This window comes from Anolis sagrei, chromosome 6, assembly GCF_037176765.1.
Source record: "Anolis sagrei isolate rAnoSag1 chromosome 6, rAnoSag1.mat, whole genome shotgun sequence".
Taxonomy (NCBI): Eukaryota; Metazoa; Chordata; class Lepidosauria; order Squamata; family Dactyloidae; genus Anolis; species Anolis sagrei.
Window position 1 is genome coordinate 20255943 of NC_090026.1, and position 22040 is coordinate 20277982.

General features: G+C 43.5%; 1 protein-coding gene across 4 annotated transcripts in view; it reads left to right on the top strand.

Moving 5' to 3' along the window:
- The first annotated feature begins 7751 nt into the window (after window positions 1-7751).
- The window catches only part of PPP1R12C (protein phosphatase 1 regulatory subunit 12C), a 56075-nt gene continuing 41786 nt past the window's right edge, over window positions 7752-22040 (top strand). For 2 of the 4 annotated variants that reach the window (XM_067469878.1, XM_067469877.1), the window contains exon 1: window positions 7753-8250. In XM_067469878.1, the coding sequence (XP_067325979.1) occupies window positions 7885-8250 (366 nt within the window). In that variant the 5' untranslated portion in view covers window positions 7753-7884. Of the gene's footprint in view, window positions 8251-22040 lie in introns of all 4 variants that reach the window. The other 2 variants (XM_067469876.1, XM_067469879.1) reach the window with 2 other exon arrangements.

Here is a 22040-nt window from a genome sequence, read left to right on the forward strand (position 1 = left end):
GGCAAGCATCCTCACAACCTCTGAGGATGCTTGCCATAGATGCAGGCGAAACATCAGGAGAGAATGCCTCTCGAACATGGCCATATAGCCCGAAAAAACCTACAAAAACCCAGCTTCTTTTAAATTCAGATGAAAATGCAAGGCAGATTAGTGCTTTGACTGTGTTTTCTCGCATGGCAAGGGGTTGGACAGGATGGTCCTTGTGGTCTATTCCAACTTTATGATTTTGTTTTCTGCTGGCACAAAACCCAGCTCAGACTCAGTTTCTTTCTCTGTCACTGTCCAAAATATCTGGTCCATCTCTTGACCTCTAGTGGAGACAGGAGATATAGTAGCTCTACAGTGCCACCTACTGGCTACATTTCCTACTGCAGTATTTCTCTCTATTGAAATTTATACCTGAAGTCAGACTCAGTGAAGTATAATGATTTGAGCATTGGACTCAACTCTGGAGAAGAGATTTCCAAGCCATAAGAACTCACTGGGTCTGCTCTTTCAGATGGTTCATCCTCCTGATTCAATTACCAATTCATTTCCAATGTAGACCTATTAAGGTGTATTCCATCAAAGTCAATTGAGTTTGCACACACAGCTAAGGAGGTAGAATCAGTGGAGCTTAGTGGTTCGAGTGTTGGAAGAGGGCTGCATCTACCCTGTAGAATTAATGCAGTTTGGCACCACCTTAACTGTCATGGCTCAATGCTATGTGATGTGTAGCTAGTTAAGAAAGTGAAATACATCTACCATGAGTCGCCCAAAGGGCTGAGAATGGCGGTTAACAAATGCATCAAATACCTCTAGGAAGGGAAATTCACACCTGAAAGAGTTATCATGGGGGAAAGGGGTCTCGCTGAAGCTTTCTTGCCAATCCTTGATTTTATTTATTTATTTATTTTGAATATTCGTACCCCGCCCTTCTCAACCCTCGGGGGGGGGGGGGGACTCAGGGTGGTTTCCAATTCGGCAACAATTCCATGTCTCAATATATACATAATAAAAACATAACAGTCAATAATTATAAATAGTTAAAACATTAGAACAATGCAATTAAAATCCACAACAAGCCAATTTTTTTCAAAATCCAATTATCACAGGGACAGAAAGTGAGGTGAAGCCTTCTGAACAGGGGCACAAACAGCAAAACAAACTCCTCAGCAAGAGAAGGCCAAAGACCTTGTAAAACTACGGTTTCCATGATTTCACAGCATTAAGCTATGGCAATTAAAGTCATGTCAAACTGCATTACAGGCAGTCCCCGAGATACATACATCCGACTCATATGAAGTTGAATTTAGACTATGGACCGTAGTTAAGGAGGGTCGTGCCTGGTGAGCATTTACACTAACACCCAAAGTTTCAGATTAAAGTACACACTTACCGGAGATGAAGACAGGCGACAGAGGCTTTAATTACGATCCGCCCGGAAATGAATGTGCCAAAAATACAAGAAAGCCTATACATTGCTCATACATTATATATATATATATCCGTTATTCAAGCTTTAGCCCTCCGTCTGATCCCTTTTCTGATTGGTCAGTAGAGGGGCTTGCTTGGTAAGTGGAAGGAGAAGGAGGAGGACTGGTCCAAGGAAGGCCAATCAGCTGTCCAGGGGGCATCTCTCCTGGGAGGAGGCAAGCCAAAGAAGTCTCTGCCCATATTTAGGGAGCTTAGGGGCTTTCTCTTGAAACAAAGGGCCCATTCTTGGGTGTCGATCTTGGGTACTGACAAACAAACAGGTTTGGACTTGGCTGGAGATAATCTATTTCTGAAACAGTGGATTTGGCTAATTGCTTTGGTTTGGAAAAAGGCCCAAAGTTTGCCAAACCTTCCTGTCCAGGTAATTCCTCTATGAGGTTAAGGGAAGGTGATGACCCTGTGGCTGACTCTGGCAAAAAATCATATTTTAACACATGTCTGTCAGCAGGGCTGTAGCCAAGGTTTAAAAAAACTGGTTTACTCATGAATTTTAACTGGTTAACCCAGTGGTTCTCAACCTGGGGTCCCCAGATGTTTTTAGCCTTCAACTCCCAGAAATCCTAACAGCTGGTAAACTAGCTGGGATTTCTGGGAGTTGTAGGCCAAAAAATCTGGGGACCCCAGGTTGAGAACCACTGGGTTAACCAAATCCCCTGCTAAGTCTATGAGAAGCAAAAATTAAACCAGAACTGCTGGCACTATCTCAAGCAAATTTTGACAATTAATTCACAGTCATTACTTGCAGAAATAGCTAATATAGTGGAAGCCAGCAAGTTGGCCCACTCACAACTGGTAGGCAAAGCCTAAGATATGGGAGGGATTTGAAGCCCCCCATGAAGGAGATGAGAAAATTAATTAAGTCTATATAAAATATAGAATTAATCAAACTATTTAAATTATTTTGTGTTATGGAACTACTTCTCATGATTCGCTAAAAAGAAAAATCAATCTCACACCTCCCCGAAATTTTTTTCTGGCTTACGGTCCTGCCTGTCAGTACCCAAGATCAGCATCCAAGCCTGGGCTCTTTGCCTCCATTACATCAGCTTCTGCTCATATCGTATCTTTATTGTTTATTCCATATATATATATATATATAAATATATATATCTTGGTTGATCCCAAAAAAAAAAATGGTTCAAAACTCGTTTCGGATGTAGGGGGTGCTGGTGGTTCAATTCTAAAGTCGATTCCAATTTTCATGGGAAAAAATATTCAAAACTTTTCGAATCTTCCGAGACTTCCAAATCCTTTTGTTAATGATTGAAAGTGTTATTTCCTGATTCATTGGGTGGTCTTTACTTTGAAAGTAGTTGTTTTACTCCAGAAGCAAGGAAAAGCAAACAGGGGAAATTCCTTCCTTCTCTGGTTTAAAACTGGCTTCTCTGGCTTGAACCGAGGCCAGGGACCAGAAACGGGCAAAAGCTGAATCATTTCTGACTCACTTCATGACTTGTAACAAAAATGGTGGAAAAATCTTAGGAAGGGCAAAGAGACTTCTGGTTTTCTTAAAAACTTTGAAATCGCTTCAAAAAGGTAATTTTTCCGACTTCATTCTGAATTACGAAGATTCCGATGGTACCTAACCATGCCATATATATATATATATATATATATATATATATAGGGAATAAACAATAAAGATACAATATGAGCAGAAGCTGATATAATGGAGGCAGAGGCAGTAAGGAAAGATATATCCTAATAAAAGGTTGGGGTGCTTTTGCCTTTGCAAGAGACTCACCACTGCAGATCTGGTCTGTACATGTTCTAATACAAATCTATCTATCTATCTATCTATCTATCTATCTATCTAATGAGAAATGAGGGAGATCTGCTGCTGCTGGTCCATTGCGGGGGGTCACGGCGACCTTGCGGAAAAGGGAAAAGAAATTATTCCATCTTATTTGGCTTAAGTGTTCTTGGTGAACTATAAATCTCAGGTTGGGGTGAGTTGTTTGACAACATATTAACGACTCCTAGTTAAGAACAGGAGGTGCATCAACAGGAAGTGAGATGCATCTACCTCAAGGAAGGGAAATTCACTCCTGAAAGAGCTATCATGGGGGAAAGGGGTCTCACTGAAGCTTTCTCACCAATCCTTGTTTGCACAACAAGCTAATTTTCTCAAAATCCAATTATCACAGGGACAGAAAGTGAGGTGAAGCCTTCTGAACAGGGGCACAAATAGCAAAATGAACTCCACAAGGGTGTTAACCCTTCCTTAGACTATCCAAAGCTAAGATACATTTATTTGAGTGGAATTACACTTAAAATTCCACCGGGAGTCCCCGATGGCACAGTGGGTTAAACTGCTGAGCTGCTAAACTTGTTGACTGAAAGGTCACAGGTTCGAATCCGGTGAGTGGCGTGAGCTTCCGCTGTCAGCTCCAGCTTCTGCCAACCTAGCAGTTAGAAAACATGCAAATGTGATTAGATAATAGGTACCGCTCTGGCAGGAAGGTAACGGCACTCCATGCAGTCATGCTGGCCATGAGAACTTGGAGGTGCCTACGGACAACACCAGCTCTTCAGTTTAGAAATGGAGATGAGCACCAACCCCCAGAGTCGGACACAACTGGACTTAATGTCAGGGGAAAACCTTTACCTACACTTACAAAATGCACCTGTTCCGTCTTATAAACAAATTCAACTTAAGAACAAACCTGCAGATGCTATCTTGTTTGTAACTTGGGGACTGCCTGTATTTCTATAGTGCAGGTGCTTCTGAAATAACAGGGCCATGCAGTTCAAGGAATCCACTCACAGCCTTCAAATAAAAGGGAGGGTTTTGAGAAGTGTTTTAAGAAGAGAAAAACCTGACTCACATTCAATGGAGCAAAGAGGACATAAAGGAAAAGCAGGTGGAGCCATTCAAGAGAACAGGGATCATTGTGTGAAGATGAATTGGAGTGAGCGGATCACAGGCCACAACCCTGTTGAAACCAGGAAACGAGTACCTAGGTATTTTCACAAGAAATGATACAGGTTTTGAGACATCCATTAAAAGTGGCACCAATGTCATCGCTTCTGGCCTCAGGCTTAAAATGCTTTTAGAAAATAATTCTGGCTTTGTGGGTTTTTTTAAAAGGCTGCCTCATAATCCAACTTTGTAAAAGGATGCCTCTACACCAGGCATGGACAAACTTTGGCCCTCCAGGTGTTTTGGACTTCAACTCCCGCCGGCTGTTAGGAATTGTGGGAGTTGAAATCCAATACATCTGGAGGGCTAAAGTTTGCTCATGCCTGATCTACACTGTAGAATTGACGCTAACACCATTTGAACTGCCAGGCCTCCTAAGGGCCCTTCCACACAGCCATATAACCCAGAATATCAAGACAAATAATCCACAATATTAGCTTTGAACTGGATTATCTAAGGCTCCTTCCACACAGCTGTATAAAATCCACATTGAACTGGATTATATGGCAGTTTGGACTCTGATAACCCAGGGCCCATCCACACAGTACCTTTATCTCAGGAGCTCCCGGTTCAAAATGGTAGGTGGCCAAATGACGTCCCCTGAAAACACGGGAGGAATCACTACAAAGCACTAAAAACGCAAGCTGTTCAGTTGCAGGAATATCCCTGTTCTGGCCAGAAAATTCAGATATTCGAATCTCTGTATGTTCCTACACTTGGAAAACGGGATTTTTTATGTTGGTTTGTTCCCGGGTTATACATGTCAGAGTAAACCCAACTACCCTCCCCCAGTGTCCATAGTTCATATTATTCATAGGAAGGGCCATAAAGGGAAATATATCCATGAGGGGGAAAGAGAGTCCCTTGTTTGTGAGATGGGGGACTATCAGGAGCCCAGGTGTGTCTCAGATGGAAAAAGTCAAATACTTTTGTGGCATGATTTTCAGTAACAAATTGGTTACCTGCTGCTATAAACATATTAAAATAGGGCATAAAGACTTGATTAAATGATACACACCAAATTGACCAAGGCGTAACCCTTATTATCCAGTCTGGTGTCCTTGCCCTTAGCAAAACTATAAGTTACTATCTCTTATAAGGGGGGGGGGGTCATGTTTGACTTCAGGATTTGCCGGAGGCAGCGCTGATAGAATCGTTCCAGGAGTTGCATGTGACGTCTGTAGACAGTCCACGTTTCGCAGGCATATTGGTCGTGTCAGGAGTGAATTGAGAAACTGCAAGTTGCTTCTGGTGTAAGAGAATTGGCCGTCTGCAAGGACGTTGCCCAGGGGACGCCCGGATGATTTGATGTTTTTATCATCCTTGTGGGAGGCTACTCTCATGTCCCCGCATGAGGAGCTGGAGCTGAAAGAGGGAGCTCATCCGCCTCTCCCCGGATTCAAACCTGCGACCTTCAGTCCTGCCAGCACAGGGGTTCAACCCACTGTGCCACCGGGGGCTCCTTCCCCCTAAAATAACCTGGGATAAACAGATAACCTAGGATCAGATCCTGGGATAAAGGAGCAGTGTGGAAGTGCTACGTAAGACTGGAGACGTTGTATTGTCGAAGGCTTTCATGGCTGGGATCACTGGGTTGTTGCAGGTTTTTCCGGGCTATATGGCCATGTTCTGGAGGCAATTTTTCTCCTGACGTTTCGCCTGCATCTATGGCAAGCATCCTCAGAGGTAGGGAGGTCTGTTGGAAGTAGGAAAAATGGGTTTATATATCTGTGGAATGACCAGGGTGAGACAAAGGACCCCTGTCTGCTGGGGCTAGCTGTGAATGTTTCAGCTGATCACCTTGATTTGCATTCAATGGCCTGGAAGCGCCTGGGGGGAATCTCTTGTTGAGAGTGATTTTATGTGCCTGTTTGTTTCCCCTCTGTTGTTTTGCTGTTGTAATTTTTGAGTTTTTTTTAATACTGGTAGCCAGATTTTGTTCATTTTCATGGTCTCTTCCTTTCTGTTGAAATTGTCCACATGTTTGTGTATTTCAATGGCTTCTCTGTGTAGTCTGACATGGTGGTTGTTGGAGTGGTCCAGCATTTCTGTGTTCTCAAATAATATGCTGTGTCCAGGCTGGTTCATCAGGTGCTCTGCTATGGCTGATTTCTCTGGTTGGAGTAGTCTGCAGTGCCTTTCATGTTCCTTGATTCGTGTTTGGGCGCTGCGTTTGGTGGTCCCTATGTAGACTTGTCCACAGCTGCATGGTATACGGTAGACTCCTGCAGAAGAGAGAGGATCCCTCTTGTCCTTTGCTGAATGTAGCATTTGTTGGATTTTCTTGGTGGGTTTGTAGATTGTGTGTATGTTGTGTTTCCTCATCAGCTTCCCTATGCGGTCAGTGGTTCCCTTGATGTATGGCAGGAACACTTTTCCTCTGGGTGGATCTTCATCTTTACTCTTGTGGCTTGTTCTTGGTCTTGCAGCTCTTCTGATGTCTGAGGTGGAGTACCCATTGGCCTGGAGAGCCCAGTGGAGATAGTTTAGTTTATCTTGGAGAAGGTGGGGTTCGCAGATTCTTTTTGCACAGTCTGCCAAGGCTTTAATGGTGCTTCTTTTTTGACTTGGGTGATGGTTGGAGTTTTTATGTAGATATCTATCCGTGTGTGTCGGTTTTCTGTAAACGGCGTGACCCAATTGTTGATCTGGTTTGCGGATGACTAGGACATCAACTGGGCTCAACTGAGCTCTCCCATGGACACAGCATATTATTTGAGAACACAGAAATGCTGGACCACACCAACAACCACCATGTCAGACTACACAGAGAAGCCATTGAAATCCACAAGCATGTGGACAATTTCAACAGAAAGGGGGAGACCATGAAAATGAACAAAATCTGGCTACCAGTATTAAAAAACTCTAAAATTACAACAGCAAAACAGCAGAGAGGAAACAACCAGGCACATCTCAACAAAAGATTCCCCCAGGCTCAGCCAGGCCTTTCAATGCTAATGAAGGTGGTCAGCTGAAACATTCACACCTAGCTCCAGCAGAGAAGAGCTCCTTGCCCCACCCCAGCCATTCCACAGATATATAAACCCATTGTCCTAATTCCAACAGACCTCACTACCTCTGAGGATGCTTGCCATAGATGCAGGCGAAACGTCAGGAGAGAATGCCTCTAGATAGAACATGGCCATATAGCCCGAAAAAACCCACAAGAACCTAGTGATTCCAGCCATGAATCTTTTTTTTTTCCTCTACGGAAGCCTAGAGGCGTTGTTTCTCCTCTTCCTCGTTCTGCAGCCGGACTACACTTCCCGTCCTGCCACGCGCCAATTTCCCTCCTCCATCTTTTTTTTTCTATTTTGGCTTCTCCTCTTCCTCCTCCCCTTTCCTCTACGGAAGCCCAGAGGCGTTGGTTTCTCCTCCTCCTCCTCCTGCTCCTCCTTCAGTCCGAGAGCAGAGCTGGGCCGGGAGGGCCGCCCAGCCGGGCTGGCGGCAGTGGCGGGAGGAGGAGGAGGAGGGAGGCGAACAAGATGGCGACGCCGCTGCTGTCCCTCTCGGAGGGGGAAGGCGCCCGCGCTCGGCGGAGGGAGCAGCTCCGAGCCTGGGCTGAGGCCGAAGCTGAGGCAACAACGGTGGAGAATGCTCCTGCGAGTGCTGCTCTTGGCCCGGCCCCGCCTCCTCCTCCTCCTCTCCCCGCCGGCTCCAAGGCCTCTCCTGAAGCGGGTTCCCAGCAGCAGCAGCAGCGGCGGAGGGCCAGAGCGGTGCGCTTCGAGGCGGCGGCCGAGTTCTTGGCGTGTTGCGCCGGGGCCGAGCTGGAGGCGGCGAGGGAGATGCTGGGCGCAGACCCCGGGGCCGTCAACGGGACCAACGCGGACGGCATCAGCGCCCTCCACCAGGTAGCCCTCCTCCTCCTCCTCCTCCTCTGCAGTGGCCTTCAGACTGGCCAGGCGCCTAGGGAAGGGAGTCCAAAGGGCTTGCTGTACAGAGAAGGAGCCGGCAGTGTGATGCTGCAGCTCCAAAGGCCAATGCGATCCTAGGCTGCATCAGAAGTGGATACTAGACATAAACAAAGTTGAGCCTTCCTCCAGGTGTTTTGGACTTCAGTTTAGGATGCGTAGATTGTAAAGCGTTTATTTTAGAACAGGCATGGGCTAAGTTGGGCCTTCCTCCAGGTGTTTTGGACTTCAACTCCCAGCATTCCTAACAGCCTCAGGCCCCTTCCTTTCCCCCCCTCAGCCGCTTAAGGAAGGGGCCTGAGGCTGTTAGGAATGCTGGGAGTTGAAGTCCAAAACACCTGGAGGAAGGCCCAACTTAGCCCATGCCTGCTCTAAAATAAACGCTTTACAATCTACGCATCCTAAACTGCGTTTAGATGGCTTCGGCATATATATATAAGATCGTCTGGAGGGGCCCTGCTCTGGGTCCCTCTGCCTGCACAAGCACGGCTGGTGGGGACGAGGGACAGGGCCTTCACGATGGTGGCCCCTCGACTTTGGAACTCCCTGCCATTAGAGATCAGAACTGCCCCCTCCCTCATGATGTTCAGGAAACTAACAAAGACCTGGTTGTGGAACGCGGCATTTATTTATTTACTTACTTTGCTTGTATACCGCAGTTTCTCAGCCCGTAGGCGACTCAACGCGGTTCACAACAAGAGCAAAAAGTCAATCATAACAACATACAATTTAAAAACCATTAACAGCATAGTATACAAAATAATGGCACATCAATAACAACACATTAACGTCTCGTAACTAGAGTCATGATCCAATTCGTCATCCATAATTCCGTTCCTATATTCATCGTATTCATTGCACTGTTTATCCGACAACTAGTTTAATTCTTTGCCCACATGAAAGGAGGATGATGAATGGGATTGTGATGGTGTCGGACGATTTGGCTCTTTTAACTGGGATGATAATGTTTTAATGTGTATAGTGCTGATATTTTAATCGTGTAATGAAGTGGCATTGTGTTGTTATTGTATATTTTTTGTATGTTAACACATGTTGTGAAGCAGTCCGAATCCCTCTTTGAAGGTGAGAGGGTCGGTATATAAAACCTCGAAATAAATAATAAATAAATAACAAATATACAAACTTTGCTTCAAGTGCAAGATATTTATTTATTATTTGAACTTATATGCCGCCACTCCCCTGGGGCTCGGAGCGGCCCACAAGAATGGCTAAAATCTAACAAAATGTAAAAGCAATTTAAAAACAGCAGTATCAAACATTAAAAGCCTGTCGAAACAGGTATGTCTTCCATGCCCTGCGGAAAGCTGGTAAGTCCCGCAAGGCACGGACTTCAGGTGGCAGAGTATTCCAGAGTGATGGTGCCACTGCTGTGAAGGCTCTGCGCCTGGTTGCTGTTAGACGCAAGGTCTTGACACTGGGAATTTCCAATAGATCTTGGTCCTCAGAACGGAGGGATATCTGGGGTTGGTAGGGGGTGAGGCGGTCTCTCGGGTACATCGGCCCCAGACCATGCAAGGCCTTAAAGGTGAGTACCATCACTTTGAAAGTGATCCGGTGCTCAATTGGTAACCAATGCAGCTGTAGTAAGATTGGTGTTATGTGGCATCTCATCAGAATTCCCACAAGAAGCCGAGCAGCTGCATTTTGTACCAACTTGAGCTTCCGGATCACCGACAGAGGAAGGCCAATGTAAATACATCATCATCATCATCATAACAACAACAACAACTTTATTTATATACCGCTCCATTTCCCCGAGGGGACTCAGAGCGGTTCCCAAGTAACATAATAATAATTCATTTATACCCTGCTACCATCTCCCCAAGGGACTCGGTGCGGCTTACATGAAGCCTAGCCCACAATACATCAATAATAAAAACAATAACAACAAGTAATACAAAACAATACAAATAAAACTCATAATAATAATAATAATAATAATTCATTTATACCCCGCTACCATTTCCCCAAGGGACTCGTTGCGGCTTAAATGAGGCCGAGCCCACAATATATCAATGATAAAAACAATAACATCAAGTAATACAAAACAATAAAAATAAAACTCATAATAATAATAATAATAATTCATTTATACCCTGCTACCATCTCCCCAAGGGACTCGGTGCAGCTTACATGAGGCCGAGCCCACAATACAACAATAATAAAAACAAATAATACAAAACAATAAAAAATAAAACTCATAACAGAAAATAAGCAATAAATAAACAGTAACAGTAACACAACAACGTTTAAAAACCTGTTGCTGGGTTTTTCCCTCACAAAACATACAGAGTAAAAACAACATAACTGTAAGATTAACAAAACAAAATATAAGCATAAAAATTGTCACCATAACATATATTAAAAGTAATCCTGCCTGTTCAAGGCAATTTAAAAATTTAAGAGGCCGGGCCAAGATTTGTGCCAGCCCAAAAAATTCTAGGGGAATTAAGTGCAGTGCTATGGCAGGCAACAATAATATTAGGTACGGGTCTGTGACTGTTCATTCCGGGGCCAATTAGAGGAAGGAATCTGGGTAACTGGTAGGAAGAATAAGGCCATATTGGATCTGTACTGGACATTGGTTGGATCTGTACTGTTGAATGTGAATGAGTTTGACACCACTGTAACTGCCCCGGGCAGTGCTATGGAGTCACGAGAACTGTAGTTTATGAGGTCTTTACTTACTTAGGTGATCCCTCGTTGTCCGAGTAGGATAGTCTTCCAGGATCAATGTCCTGGCGGTGGGTCCGTAGGTGACTGCGGAGCCCTATTCTTGATCTCCATCTTCTCCTGCAGTGAGGGCATTGGTTTCCAGGTGGAAGGTGGTCCCGGTTGGGGGTGGCTTGATGCGCCTTCCTCTTGGTACATTTCTCTCTTTCATGCCTCTTTAAATTCTTCAACACTGCTGGCCACAGCTGACCTCCATCTGGAGCGCTCAAAAGTCAGGGCTTTCCAGTTCTCAGTGTCTATGCCAGAGTTTTTGAGGTTGGATTTGAGCCCATCTTTAAATCTCTTTTCCTGCCCACCAACATTCCGTTTTCCATTCTTGAGTTCGGAGTAACTGCTTTGGGAGACGGTGGTTGGGAATACAGACATCATGGTTGGTCCAGTAGCGTTGATGGCGGAGGACCATCACTTCAGTGCTGGTGGTCTTTGCTTCTTCCAGCAGCGCTGACATTTGTCCGCTTATCTACCCAAGAGATTTGCAGGATTTTCCGGAGGCAGCACTGATGGAATTGTTCCAGGAGTTGCATGTGACGTCTGTAGACAGTCCACGTTTTGCAGGTGTATAGCACAGTTGGGAGGACAATCGCTTTATAAACAAGCACCTTGATATCCCTACGGATGTCCTCAACACTCTCTGCTTCATTTGGAAAAATGCTGCACTTGCAGAGCTCAGGCGGTGTTGTATTTCGGTGTCAGTGTTGACTTCGGTGGAGAGGTGACTGCCAAGGCAGTGGAAATGGCCAACATTTTCTAATGTTGCACCATTAAATACATTAAGCTGTATTTCTGGCATTGGAGAGGGATTGGCTAGTGACTGCTGGAAGGGCACTTTGTTTTTCTCAATCTTCAGTGACAGGCCGAGCTTCTTGTATGCTTCTGTGAAGGTGTTTAGAGTGGCTTGTAGGTCTTCTTCTTAATGTGCACAGACAACATTGTTATCAGCATACTGGGGTTTTATAACAGATGTTGTTGTAACCTTGGTTTTGGTGAGGTCTTTTGCCTTCTAAATGCTGGTGCCTCAGGAGTCCCGGTGGTGCAGTCGGTTAAACCCTTGTGCTGGCAGGACTGAAGACCGACAGTCAGCTCCGGCTCCCCATGCGGTGACATGAGAGAAGCCTCTCACAAGGATGGTAAAACATCTGTGCGTCCCCTGGGTAACGTTCTTGCAGACAGCTAATTCTCTCACACCAGACGTGACTTACAGTTTCTCAACTCGCTCTTGACAGGAATAAAAGCAAACCACAACTCCCAGGGTTTCATGGCACTGAGCTACGGCAGTTAAAATGGTGTCAAACAGCACTCAGTCTACAGCAGTAGTTCCCAACCTGTGATCCGTGGACCACCAGTGGTCCATAAGAACTAAAATATGGTCTGTGGCTACACCGTTGCACAAGAGCGACTGGTTTCACAGCATTGAGCCATGGCAGTTAAAATGGTGTCAAACAGCACTCAGTCTACATCAGTGGTTCCCAACCTGTGGTCCGTGGACCACTAGTAGCCCGCAAGAACTAAAGTATGGTCCGTGGCCTCACAGTTACTACACTGTTGCAGCAAGAGCAACTGGTCTCACGAAACCCTCTTATAATGCAGAGGTTTGTTAAATATGGTTTCTTGAGCAGAAGGCAAATACTGGATGGCATATGTTCTGTATCGGAAACTTGAGCTGATGTGGTCTATCCAATGCCATTTTCTGAATCGGCACCCTAGATAACCAAGCCAAATCTAAGTTTACCAAAACTGATTTGTAACCCTTTTGGTACTAATGTTGGAGAGTGGTTCCTGGTCAAAAAAAGATTGGGAACGACTGGTCTTCAGTGAAGATGCCGCCATTGTGTATAAAATTACATTTATGCTATGTGTAGATGAACCAGACATAATCTTCGCACCTAAACTTGGATCCAATCCCAAGGTAGCTCATGTATATGCAAACATCTGAAAGTATCTATCTAAAACATTTGTGGTTCCCAGTGTTTTCAATAAAGGATGCTCAGTCTGTACCACCATTTCCTCCCTTCCTTTTTTTTCTCCTTCTCCTTCTGCTGCTGTTTTCCTCTCTGGCCAAAATAATGCAGATAAATCCTCTACAGGAGTTGAAATGATCACTTGAGTCTCCAATAACCTTCTAATCAAGAGAGTGATAAACTGCTACTGAGGGTGACAGACTCTCCTTTTTTGCAGGGTTAAATGGCCAGCGTTCAGGGATTCTTTAGCACTGGGGCAGAGGTTTAGAGTAGATTACTTCTGCAGTCCCTTTCACTTATTGTGATTCTATGAAGGAGATTTTTGAGTGTGGAGAATGCTTGATTTCAACACTAAGCCCTGGCAAGAGTAGGATGGTTTGAGTCTTAGTAGTGCATGTTGTTATTGTTGTTGTTGTTGTTGTGTGCCTTCAGGTTATGTCTCATGTTCACTCTAGATCAGGCATGGGCAAACTTTGGCCCTCCCGGTGTCTTGGACTTGCCTGATCTAGATCCATTTAAATCAGTGGGAGAGGGGAAGAAAGTAAACTGCGGCCAGCTTTCCTTCTTCATTGATGCTGCATTCACACATGCCACCATCCATGCCTTTAAAATATATTTTTAAAGCAAAGCTTGATTTTGCCTATGTATACAAAGAACATCAATAGGACATGGGCATCTATGGGATGTTGGTGTCCACAAGAAGTCCTGCTATCAATTCCCAGTGTATACTAAAGACTCACTGTTTATATAAATGTAATCTTGTTGGTTTCATTGGGTCTGCAGTAAGCATCGTCTGGATCCAGCCCGATGTTTCTCATGTTGAGACTTGTATGTTGTATGATTTTCTTTTGGCATTGAATGTTTGCCATATTTGTTGGAAGCCTCCCCGAGTCCCTTCAGGAAGATAGGGCAGTCTATAAATAAATTATTATTATTGTTGTTGTTGTTGTTGTTGTTAGGATCTGTTGGGTTTCATCCTTGACTGCACAAGTCTCCAGACCTCAATGAGCAGTTAGTCTACATAGATTAGAGTGATGGATTCCTTCCCCAATTTCCTTAAGGAAGCTAGGATCGGGAGTACCTGATGAGAGAATTTCTATACATGGAAAAGCCTCTTCTTATAGTCCTGAGCCCTCAGATTTTCTTAACATCATAACTGGGCTGTGATGTCTCTAAAGGTGAGATCACATCTGGGCATCTGCAGCTCATTGCTAATCACTTACAGACACCTTTACCACATTCCTTTCAGCAGGTGTAGACTCACCTGGACTTAGAGGAAATTATTCCTAGTTAAAAGACAGTGGTGTGATCCTCAGGTGACAATTCTCTATTCCTAAGATGAGTGTTTCTCCCAAGTCCCATTTGTCCAGATACCATAAAATGATAGAGTTGGAGGAGCCCTCATGGTCCCTTGAGGCTAACCCTCTGCTCCAACTAAACCAGTGATTCTTAACCTGTTCTATTTTATTTTATTTTATTTCACTCCTTTCGTGCCACCTGCCACTCCTTCGCTGTCACTGGCCATAGCATATGTTCCGTATCAGAAACTAGAGCTGATGTGGTCTATCCCATGCAATTTTTTGAATCAGCTCCCCAAACCGAATCTATAGTTGACCAAAAACTGATTCGTAACCCTTTTGGTACTAATATTGGAGAGTGGTCCCTGGACAAAGTGGTCCCTGGTCAAAGTGGTTCCTGCTCAAAAAAAAGGTTGGGAACCACTGAGCTAAAGCATCCTTAGTGGATAGCTCATACATTTTACAAGGCTAAAATGAACATCTGGGTCTTTATTTGATATGAGTGGCAGTGTCTGATGCAGCTAAGGTAGAGATTGTAAAATAAAATGTTTAGTGTAAGGTGCTGCTCAGTAAATGCATGGTTTGTGTTGTCTCTAGGGCCTACCCTTGGGAAAAGAGTAAAACACTTTTCAATCACTCTAGCCTCAAGATTGCACAGTATTAGACCAAAATGTACTCATTCTCATTTTCTGTGCACACATTCTGTGATGCACACGTTGCTCAGCATCCTGTTTGTGATTTGTGCTCATGCCCCTTTTTGAATGGGACCTGGAAAGCTGTTCTCAGGCTCTGGTGTTTCATCCAGAAATCTTCCACGTCTGGTAGCTGTCAAGTCACAAGAGAGGGTGCAGCTTCTTACCAGAAGGGAGAAGGGCGGGAGACAATTCAGACTATGAAGACTTAGCTGGTCTGAGCTCCTTAGCAAGGAAAAGGCATGTGTGTTCCATTTGAGAGCGTACTGTTATTTCTTCCTATATCTTTCATAACAAACAGAGACCAGCTGCTTCTATATTATCTGAATTTCTTCCATTCTCCACCAGTAAACAAAAGGTGGTAGGAGAATGCAGAACCCCCCGTGTGAATAGCATCTCAGCCACAGTGTGCTGCTAGTACAGAGTCTATCTTGACCTATGGTGGCTTCCAGGCAAGAATCTTTCTACATACATATACTTCATGAGACCCTTTCCCACAGAAGCGAGGAATACATGATCCTCCCTATATTGATAGACTACACCACCCACCAACTGTAATGCTTGCTTCGCCTGGTGGAAGGGCATTTACAGAGGTGATGGGCACCTGTGGTGGGCCCAAGGGCCAATTTTCTACTACTGGGACTCTCCAGGAGCTGCACAAACTGTCAGAAATGAAGGAGCAACATAAAAAAAAGATTTGCCCTAAATTCCAATTCTGGTTTTGAAAGGTGCTTTTTAAAAATGTTAAAACAGCAATCTGTGTGAAAAAATGAATTGCCCCTCTTGGAGGCTTCCAGGGGAAAGAATTCACTGTTTCTTTGGCCAGAAAATAGTATTCCAGAGAGTTTAGAAGTGTCAAAGGCCACAAAAACAACCTTAAAAGTCCATGTTCATTCCGTGGTCTACATTTTGCCCTCATCAGGAACAGAAGTTGTACACTAGTTTAATTGGAGATGGGAATTCATTCTGGATTATGTGTGCCAACAGGATGGTGGTGAACAGTCCTGGAATACAATCTTGCTTTTACTTGTGTGAGAAAAAAATGCCTGTTATGTGCTTATTTGTGTCACCATCACTTATTTGTGTCACTATCGCCATCATCACAGTTGAATATTGCAATAATGCCATTGTTGGCTGATACAGCCAATACATTGAAAGCCTAAAAAGATATTCCGTTTGACAATTCTCAAGCTGCCATCACTCTTATGTCAGATTCAAGTGAAATAAAAAAATGGGACTTTGGCACTGTCAGATTGCAGGATGTTGCTTCAAGGGCTTGATGTATTGTTCAAATTCTAGTTTCCTTCAGGGCCACATAGCTCATTACGATTTGGCAAGATGAACCCAGATGTTTGCATATTTCTGGTTGCTGAGGAAGCTCCTGTCTGGTGTGATTCTGAAGAAAGGTTCATACCAATTCTTCTCAAATTTAACTGCTGAAAAATTTGGATTAGGAACAGAAGAGCAGACTCCAGGTTATTCTCTATTGGCCTGTAGCTTAGTAAATTCCTAGGCACTCTGCTGTAAGCCAGCCTTCCAAATAAATCCACAAAAAAATCTATTTTGCTCTCTCTTGACCCCCAACATGTTTTGTTCTTTGAACCACACTGATGAAAGTTCTGTATAGAGAGGAGGGTAGTTTACTTCTTACTTGTTTTTCTGGTCTTCTAGAGATGGTTTTATTCACTACAGATAGCCAGCTTTACACTAGTTCCTTGCTATCTCCTTTGCTGAACACTGGTCACATTCATACAAAGTGATAACCCAGTATTTACCAGAAGCTTGGCTTATTTTGACCATTCTGTATGCTGGTGTATGTTGCACATTATCAGACAGATCAGCAGTAGACAGCTTATTGTGATGTTGATTCATGGGGTCCTGCTTTATCACTTCCCCAAAAGGCCAAGGCAGTCAACAGTATCCATAAAACCTGGTTCAGATCACTGGCAGTTGGTTTAGTCTGGGATGGACAAAACATAGCCCCAAGATTATATGTAGGCTGTTATTGAGGCCCTAGACTCCCTGAACCAGCCTTTATTTAACCAAAAATATAGATTTCTTCCTTGGAAACCTCCAGGACCAACTATTTGAATTTTTTTTAGACCTGCCCCTTTGTACTGTCAAAAATGCACAAAACCAGAAGTTGACTTCCAGAGTGAAATCGTTTGTCAGTTTTTTGGTCCCAACAGAGGCTTCCTGCAGTTTGCCCACATATGACAGTTTATGCTTGCTGGGGGAACTGCTGAGAGCGAGCAAACTTAGACTAACATGTAGCGTGGCATGGTAGCTTACAATTTTGAGTCAGTATGGCCAGTATAAGTATTCTGATGAAACTATGTGAGTTGTGAATTACTTCATTTGTATCAAAAAGTCAAATTATATCCCCTGAAGGCAACAGATCCCTTCTGATCTTGGAAATTCAGGAGTTTCTGGACCTGGTTAATAGTGGAAGAGGGGACTGCCAGGGAGTAACAGGTACTTAAGGCTATATTTCATAAGAAAACTGGCAAATCAACTCTCCAATTAAAGTTACTGTCCTTAATTGATGACTAAGCCATTATATTTCTTCAGAAGTTTTGGGACTTCAACTTCTCTAATCTCTTCCCACTGATTTAGCTAGCTGTTGCTGAAGGAAGGTATGTATGCACACTCACACAAATATGGAAACACTGTTGTATGCCCTCTGCTTTCAGAAGTTCAGTAACATGTCTGGCCATACTTAGTAGAAAGGAGCAGTATGAAAGACACAACTTTTTGGTTCTTTGGCTTACGCCCCCTTCTCAAGACTCACACCGGAAATATTCCACAAATGTGTTTAGGACAGCTGTGGAAGAGCAGATTGGCTGTGCCTGAACTGAATCCCCTTTTCCTGGGTTTCTCATTAGGAAGCTCTGGGGCTTCTGTTCCTCTGTATTCTTCTCCTTGCCCACCCCCGTGTCTGCCCCACATACGCGCTTCTGCTTCATTTTCCATTACTTCATTCTCATGATGTTGCTTGGCTTCTTGCCATGATCCCCATCCTCCCTCCATCTCCAAACATTACTCTGACAGACTCTGGTTGGGAGGTGGGGGCTGGCAGGAAAATTTGGTGGTGGTGGGGAATATGAGGGTTCCTTCCCATGTAAGGTGTGCTGTCCTGGGATTAAGAACTAATAATAGGAGTGGCTTCAGATAATGAGTTTTTTTGATATTTCAGGGAATTCTGGACATTTAAGGGGGAGAGTTGGAAGATTGTATGTTGAGATTTCCCTGGGCACTTTCAGGAACAATTGCTGCAAAATAGAAATTTAGAGATGTGGTAGACATTAATGGTGAGGATGTTAAAACACTTTGAATATGGAAAATCTGTACTTGCAGAATTGTGATTACTGGAGTTGCCTTTTAAAAAGAAAAAAAAGATTGTAGATTTTCAGTAACAAATGGGAAGGTTGAGAAGAATTTCCTGTGGTGTTGTTCTTCAGTGCCATGTGTAGTTGCTTCTCCTTTTGGGTCTTTGAAGCAAGGTAGATGATACGAACATCTGTTCACTTTGTTCCCTTTTAATTTATGTAGGTTGGGGAATTCAGTTTTTCCCAAAGGTAGAATTTGAACTACTTAGGTAAATAGATCTTTTTTAAAAAATTACACATTGCCTTGGATAATGCTGTTAAGATTGGCTAAGATGGACAGGCCATGTGGTATAATGTTTGAGTTGAAGAGATTTAGGTCCAAATCTCCTTTCTACCTTTAAATTCACTGAGAGACCAGTCAATATTCCTTATCTAAACTTTCTTCACAGTATTTTTAAGATAAAATAAACATGATAATTAAAAATGAATAAATAAAATAGAATGAGAAAGGTGTGTACCACCCTGGTGTTGCATATAAGAGCCATTAAATCCTGCCCAAATCCGTAGTACAAAAAACAATGCTGTGCTTCTTTTTCCTTTGGTTGAATTGCAAAATGTGGCTAACAACTGTGTACATTCATCTTGGAACTTGACCTTGCCAACATATCTGAATGCAATCAACCTGAAGAAGAAATTAGTCTAACTTGATGTGGTAATACTGAAAAGATTAACATACTAATGATGGAGTGAGTGCTTTTTTCCTGCATCAGAGCAAACCAGAGGGTCAAAATACAATAAAATGGAACTGAGCAAAATATCAAAAGAATCTTCTTGACAGTACAAGCGTTTCATTTTTAAAATGGATGGTCTCTGAAGGTGGCATTCTCTCCTTTGTTGGATGATTTTTAGAAGAGGTTGGATGAGTGCCTGTTGGAGTTCTGTAGTAAGGGTTTCCCTGCTTTTGCAAGATTTGGATTACAAGAACTTTAAGGTCTCTTCCAACTGTATGATTATATGTGTGAAGCCTCCATACCTAGAAGAGTGAGTTTGAATATCATAGTAGACCATATTGGGTCTGCAAGGCTGCTGCAGGGAACAAATATGGGTGCATTGCTTATATTGGTTACATAATATTAGAGAGCAGTTGAAATTGGTTTCGTTAAATTGCTTGACATTGTTTTCCAAACAGAAATGACTCCTGGTTTCCATCCGACTCCCTGATTGCCTTAAACTCCACTCATTTCTCAGAATATCCTCATTGCGTCCTGTTCCCAAAGTAACCGGGTGTTTGTCATCTCTACCAGGTTGCCTATCGGGCTTTTAGCCAGGGTAGAATTTAGAATGACCAACAAAACAACATGTCTTGTGGATGGCAGAGAGCATGTTACAGTGTGAGACCTGTTTGTGGAAAGTTTTCACTGGATTCTGGGAGGAAAAAAGAGCCTGGGAGTTGGATGTGGGACCAGTTTCCAAGGTGTAGCCAAAAATAGTTGGAGAGACGTGGGACTTCAAGATTATGATTGGTTTATTTGCTTGTGTTACATAACGTCTGGGTCAAGACAGGGCCAAATCTTGGCCAAAGATACCAAGGTCCTAAGGATTTCTTTAGACCCAGATGATAAACATTGTGACTTTAATTGAATCTTCTTACAATGTATGAGTGTTGGGTTAGGACCGTGGGAGAAAAGAATCTGATCCCTGATCAGTTGTGGAAACCAACTTGGTGACTTTGGGCAAGTCCTACAATTGCAAACTTAGAGGAAGGCAATGGGAGATCCCTTCTGAATAAATCTTGCAGAGAAACCCCTGTGATAGGTTCACTTTAGGGCCTTTCCACACAGTCCACACAGAATATCAAGACAGAAAAATCCCACATTTTCTGAGTGTGAACTCAGATAACCCAGTTCAAAACAGATACTGTGTGGAAAGGCCCTTAGAAAATCAGAAAACTACAGAAATTCACACAACCTCAACAAAGCTGTTAAGGATGCTTCTAGTCCTTTTGGTCATATGAATCCATACTTGGAAGCTATGGGCTTCGTCCTCTATAATGCTTAAAAGTTGCAAGGCATAAAGGTAAGTTTTTCTCACATAATGAACTAGAGAAAAGTGGCAAGGCAGCCCTATATAATAATGCAAACAGAATATGCAGAACTCGAAAAGCCCCTCATATTTTGGGTCACAAACAACTTTTTGTCTTGGGAATAAAAGTATATTTAGAAAGTACAAACTTTGGAACAGGCAAGTGCCTGTGCCCAAAAAACTCCCAAGCCCAAACTCTGCCACTGATTCCCATAGCACATACCTTCTAAATATACTCAGTTTCCCTGACGAAAGCTGGTTTTGCAGGTGGGGAGGAGCTGATCCAGAGACCAGAGGCTTGGGGCATGACTGTGGTAAATGGGGGGCCCTAGTCCCCTTTCTCCATCTCGCCTTGTCCTCTGAGGTTCCAGTGAAGATGCATAGCTGGGAAGGCGGGACAGAGCTCAGACCCTTGGGTTAATTTGGAAAAGCCAAGCCTAACAAGGAGAAGTGTGCTTTTGCTCCGTGCTCAGTCCAGGAATGTTTCCGAGGAGTTTCATCTGCTCTTGTTTGTGGAAAATGAAATCTTTGCATTCCAGGGCGAAGCTATTAATATCAACACTCAGCTGGTTGAATGAAACAGCCGGCATCTTTCTTCATACCCTTTTCCCTCTGGCCACACCCAACATGGAGGCTGAGGGACCCAACAAGGTCTTTAGAGGACACTGCCCGGTTCCCCAATTGAGTCTCATAAGCCAAGGAAAAAGGGGAGAAAGTCCAGTTCCCATCTTCTTTCTTTAAGGGATCTAATCTCATGTCCAGAAAGAATATATAATGGTCCACCATGACTCAGCCAGAAAATACAGTGGTTTCTTCCATTCATTTTGGGGTTCCCTAAAAATGTAGCTAACCCACTAGCCTTCTGTTGTCTTACCAGGCACCCAAGCTTTCCTTGTCTGCTCCCCTTGTTAATTAACCAGTCTGATTCCCAATGGAGAGCAGCCAGAATAGTTCAGTGGATCACACATATGACTTCGATCTGGGACACCCAGGTTCAATCACAGCTTAGCCATTAAACTGACTTAATCAATCTCACTTAAAACAGTCACTGTCCCTCCATCCAGCCTCTCTGTCTGGGTTTTTTCAAGGAGGAAAGCAGAGCAGGGGAGAAAAAAAACTAAAACTGCCCTGAGATATTTGTAGGAAGGAGAGTTTAAATTATTCCCTCTTCTTGGGAATGTAATAACTCTAATTCAAGACTGTATCACAGCAACAAGATTATGTTTTCAGGAGTACTGCACAGATGCAAAATCTCAGCATCTTTATTTCATTTTATTTTTTCAAGAAAAGAGATTTGAATCCTTAAATCTAGGATTATAGATTGTGCCTGGAAGAAACACAACATTCCCCAATAGTTATGGAGATGACCTTTCGCCCTTTCCATGATTAGGTGACAGTAGGATATATTACACAGTATCAGCTAAATATGTTCCAAATTTGCAAATTCTATTTGACACATCCATTCTACTTTTCTTGGTGCAGAATTTTGTAGCATTTTTATAGTATGGACTGTATACACTTTTGTTTTGTGGTAACATGCTTGCTTAGCGCTTGCAGCAGGAACCTCCGGTGGCACAATGGGTTAAACCCTTGTCCTGGCAGGACTGCTGACCGAAA